Raw genomic sequence first — 5,540 nt, 5'->3', positions numbered from 1 at the left:
TGAGCACAATTAAGTGTTCCGGAATACTCATATGTCACAATACAATAGGAAGACCGAAAAACACTTTAATCAGTTTTAAGAAATTCAGGGTTTCCTTAAAATAAAATTAACAGGTATCATGGAGGAGACTTTTTACAAGAGTTGTGACTGTCTTGAGACTGGATCCAGCTTTATCTGCTTTGATTAGTTCCTTTTATCCACTGTTGATCATCAATAGCAATTTCAGATCACCCTGACAGTCTACCCTCCATTCCTCTTCCCACACAGAAATTAGAGCATCAGTTTTGTTTTGTTTTTTGGGGGGTTTTTTGCTTTGAGGAAGTATTCTCTGAGCAAAAATGATATTACGTAATGCCTATTTCAAAATGCATGAATCAAGTCTTACTTGCAATGAATGATTCATTCTTTGATTTCTCCACACATTCTTGCTTCAGTGTCAACAAGTCTCAAACAGTGGCTTCAATCATGCTCAAACTGAAAGGGACATGGCTGAGTTCGAATCAGAGTCAATGCAATCAAACACTGCTATTGGACCTGCAGGTTCTACACAGAGCTATTAGAGTATGTTGAAGCCACTCTGACAGATCTCTTTCAGATCATTTTATAGGATTTTTATATGATAAGTTTTACTTGTGACTATAAATAAACAAATCTCTTTCTTGCTTTCACTCTTCTCTTCTGAGGTCAAATGGGTTAGAACTAATCCAGTACTGACTGTCCTGTGGTGCACTCCCATTGCTTCCTTCCCTATTCTTTCATGACCTCTGTTTCTAGTATACTATGTAGTTCCTATTTCTATACCTTGTTCTTCAGTTGCTCTTGAGAAGCCCCAGAGAATATCTGAATTTATCTCTGGCATAGAGAGACTGGCTCCTCAAGGCAGGGACTATTCTGAGACTGGCCAGGAAAGGAGAGCTTTGCAGGCTGGGAACCAGGGACACTTAAGTAGACAGAGCACAGAAGGAAGCAGATTGACAGAGGCCAGTTGATTTGTTTGCTACGTGTCCATCTTATGTGCCATTAAGTAATAACCTGGGTACAACTGACTGAGCACCCTAAATGAAGATGTCTAGAAGGTACAGTGCTATAAGTCAAGACTGCCTGTAAATGCACAAACATTTATTTATGTGAGTGTATTTCTATAATGTTTCACAATTCTAGATTATAGCACATCTCCTTGGGTATATAAACAGGTGGTCCCCGTGTACTGCAGACACAAAGAGAAGCAACCATGATGTTACATTACATCAATATATTACAGAATATGAATGTTAAGGCTGATTTGAGACGCCTGCTATATGAATACAGAAGGAAGTTAATGAACACAGAGAAAGCCATCCTGAAAAGCCACTGCCTTCAAGGTGATATTGACTCATATTAATCCGATAGGACAGAGTAGATCGATCTGTTCCTTAGGGTTTCTAAGATCACAAATCTTTCGGGGAGTTGAAAACCTCTTTTTCTGTGGAATGGCTGGTGGAGTTTGAACCACTGACCTTGTGGTTAGCAGTCCAATGCTTAACCCATGGGCACCACCTCACACTATCCGAAAGGTGGTGGTAGTGGTCATGTGCCGTGGAGTCGGTGCTGACTCATAGTGACCCTGTACAGGGTTTCCAAGGCTGTACATCTTTATGAGAGCGGAAAGTCTCATCTCTCTCCTGTGGAACAGCTGGTAGTTTCGAACTGCCGACCTTGAGGTTAGCAGTCCAACTCGTAACCACTCCACTGGAGTTTATTATTTTGATAAGATATTAGTATAATATCAATTCAGCAGTAGCATCTAGTTTGCAACTTTAAAAATAATTTTTCATTTTCCTTGAAGAATTTGTCAGGTGCTGATGAAACAAAACAAACAAGCTAATTCTCCAAAGGAACTCTGACTTTCCCAGTGACAGTTGTTTACCTCATTAAGTGCTTAAATATCATTATATTTTTTTCTGCAAAGAGAAGATTGTAGAGAATGGAGTAATAAAATGTAAAAGAGTTGACCATAATTGCCCCAGTAAAATCTGGTCACATTTGCTTTCCAGAGGTTGCTAGAATACAAATGTAACTACCCATACACATTATTTAGATCAAGTTGTTTCCAAAGCAACTTTGACAGTTATTTATAAATAAGACGCAGACATGTTCAGTTGGGAAAATGGAAAAAAAAAAAAAAAAAAGAAGAAGATAAAAATAAATGGAATTTGAATTACTTTAGAAAGCAGTTTATGCAAGAATTTATGAGAGAAAAAGAACCGGGTCCCTTGATGGCTAATATTTTAGAGATTTTGTATATTGAAATGATTTAATTTCCCAGGGTGATTTCCAAGTTTATATTAAATATGAAGTAAAATCTCAATAACTTTTATATTGCAGGCAAATAAATTTTTTTTTTGCACATAATCACTATTTTTAGCATATTACTATGTATACAAAATGTGTCGACCTAATCCTACCTACAATAGTCATTTTTTTCTGGGATGTGAGTCTAAATAAAGACTTGTAGGACGACAGCAGAATAATAATCTTTTCTTAAGTCAAGTACAACGTCACAAAGCATGGCAAAAACAGCTGCCCTAGAGTTTGCTTAGTTTTTTGGAACTTGATGTCAGAGAAAGAAATAAGAAAAAAGAATGCAGACATGGAAAAGCAATGGCTTAAAATATTATCTGTACTGTAAGCCACAGAATTCTTTAACTACTTTTAGTCTGGAAAAAAAACAAAAACAAAAACATCTAAAGACACAGAATAAGAAATGTTCTGACATAGTTTCCATCTTGGTATGGGCGATGTGCCCACCAACTCTCCGAGAACACAAGGAAGCATTGTTACCTTTGGCTACATCGGTGGCCCAGGTCATAATGTGGTCCATGTCCATCTCCTCACTTCTGTTACTGTTAATGTAATCGTAGAGTGATCCCAGAGAAGCATATTCTATTTTTAAAGGAAAGAGAAGCCTAGAATTAAATCAAGCTACGTGTGAAAACTAAGACCTTACATATATGTTTACCTTCCACTGGGAAAATGTGTTAAATAACTTAACAAAAGACATTAAAAAGCACATACAAATTATTTCATTCTGTAGTTTCAAAAAATTAACATCATCCTGAAAAATAAGCTGCCAGACACACCACCACTAACATAGAATGAATGACCACTTACCTGAGGATGAAATGAAAACAAAAACAAAGACAATTAAATGGAGCTGGGAAATACAAAGAAGCATTGTTAAAGTGTACTTGGAACAAAAGTATGCATGTAAATAAGCGTCTCATTAAAAAGCCTTATTAAATTTGAATTCATTAGTCCAATTTATGTGGCTTACGTCAAATAAATCCTTATGTCAAATTATGGTTTACATATAAAAGGAAAAAAAGCAAGAATGATACTGAGGTGAGCATTCATTTATTCACAGTTTTTGGTGTGGGAATCGGTTTCCATTTTATTTGGGTAGATTTCTAGGAGTGGGTCTTGGTGTGGCACTGTTGGATAAGTATTGGACTACTAACCTCAAGGATGATGGCTCAAACCTCTCAGCCGCTCCTTGGAAACCCTATACAGGATCATTATGAGTAGAAACTGACTCGACGGCACTTAAACACACGCATGCACAGAAAATTTATGTTTAAATCTATAAGAAACTGCCAAACTGCTTTCCTCAAAATACCATTTTGTATTTACCTCAGCATGTAGGAGGGTTTCAGTACTCACCAACACTTGGTATTGCTTGTCGTTTATTGTAGCCTTTATGGTAGGTACAATTCTTGTGGGATCTCATAGTGATTTTAATTTGTAGTTTGCAAGTTTTTGGACATTATTTCCTTAAACACTTTTGACCTCTCTTTCCTAGTCTATCCTCTCTTCCTGTTATGTGCTCCCTCATATTCTGTGCTATTGTCCCCATAAGTTTCTGAGGTACTGTTTTTTTGTATATTTTTTTCTCCTTCCATCTTCTCTTTTCTAGACTGGACAATTTCTGTTGGCCTAGTTTTAAGTTTACTGATTTTTTTTTTTTTTCTTGTTATCTAAAACCTGCTGTAAAGACACTCCAGGAAACGTTTTATTTCAATGACAGGCATATGTCAGAGATATTGCAGGTTTTGTTCCAGACCACGCAATAAAGTGAGTCACATGAATGTTTGCTTTCTCAGTACATATGAGTTATGTTTACAGTATTCTGTAATGTGCAGTCCTGGTGGGCGCTGTAGGATAAGCACTGGTTCAAACTCATCAGCCACTCTAGAACCCGTATACAGGGTCACTATGAGTTAGAACTGACTTTACAGCACTTAACAATGGCACACTATAGTTTATTAAGTGTGCAATGGTAGGGGTGGGAGTTATATGCTATGGTGTCGGTTCCAACTCATAGGCATCCTGTATAGGATTTCATAGGCTGTAAGTCTTTATAGGAACAGAAAGCCTTATCTTTCTCTCATGGAGCAGCTGGTAGATTTGAACTGCTGACCTTGAGGTTAGCAGCCCAACTCGTAACCCACTATGCTACCAGAGCTCCTTAAAGTGTGCAATAACATTATGAAAGTTTGAAGAATTGCAAGAATTATTAAAACGTGTCAGACACAGAGTGGAGCACATGGTGTTGGAAACATTGCTCCATTAATCTTGCTCAATGCAGGGTTACATAAACTTCAATTTGTAAAAACACATTATTTGCAAAGAGCAACAGAAGAAAGCCCAATAAAACAAGGTATGGCTGTACTGTCTTTTTCAATTCTAGACTTTGTTTTAGTTTCCTCTGGTTCCTCATTGATAAGATTTTCTATCGGCCAACTCACTGTTGTCATATTTTCCTTGAATTACTTAAACATTGTTTCCTGGAGTTCTTTGAACATACTTGTGCTTTGAAATTTCTATTGTTAAATCCTACAACAGCAAACACTCAGAGACAATCTTCATTGGCAGATTTTCTTTCCAAGTTTGGGAAACACATTTCTCTTTCTTTACAAGACCTATATATTTTTTTTAATTAGATATTTTAGACAATGTATTATATGTAGCAATGAATATAGAAACTCTAAATTCTGACTTTCCCCAGAAAAACTGTTCTTAAAGAAAAAAAAAAAAAAGAGCTTCGTATGCATAGAAAGCAGGACAATGACTAAGAAGCCTGAAGAAGAACGGGTATGTTTGAATTATGGTGAAGATTACTGGATATAGACTGCATTGCTAGAAGAATAAACAAGCTGTCTTGGAGAAAACACAGCCAGAAGTGAGGGTGACTAGATTTCATTTTATACATGCACTTGACAACACTTAACAAGAACAGCAACCACTTTGGGCATGTTATCAGGAGGGGAGCGTAGTGGGTTGCTAATCGCAAGGTCATCAGTTCAAATCTTCCAGCTACTCCGCAGGAAAATATGAGGATTTCTGCTCTCTTAAAGAATGACAGCCTCTGAAACCCCATACGAGGTTGCTATGAGTTGGAATTCAACCACCACCACCACCACTACCACCATCAGAAGAGACCAGTCTGTGGAGAAGGATATCATACTTGGTGAAGTACAGGGTCAGCAAGAAAGAAGAAAAAA

General features: G+C 37.1%; 1 protein-coding gene across 2 annotated transcripts in view; it reads right to left on the bottom strand.

The window, feature by feature from the left end:
* LOC102842505 (mitogen-activated protein kinase kinase kinase MLT-like) overlaps positions 1-5,540 on the bottom strand; it is a 244,632-nt gene that overhangs the window by 120,960 nt on the left and 118,132 nt on the right. For both annotated transcript variants that reach the window (XM_006866647.1, XM_006866648.1), the window contains exon 4: positions 2,821-2,922. In XM_006866647.1, coding sequence (XP_006866709.1) covers positions 2,821-2,922 — 102 coding nt within the window. The remainder of the gene's footprint in view (positions 1-2,820; positions 2,923-5,540) is intronic.

Source organism: Chrysochloris asiatica, unplaced genomic scaffold (genome assembly GCF_000296735.1).
Source record: "Chrysochloris asiatica unplaced genomic scaffold, ChrAsi1.0 scaffold00094, whole genome shotgun sequence".
Taxonomy (NCBI): Eukaryota; Metazoa; Chordata; class Mammalia; order Afrosoricida; family Chrysochloridae; genus Chrysochloris; species Chrysochloris asiatica.
The sequence above is the reverse complement of the archived record's forward strand: the minus strand, read 5'-3'. Positions and strand labels throughout refer to the sequence as shown.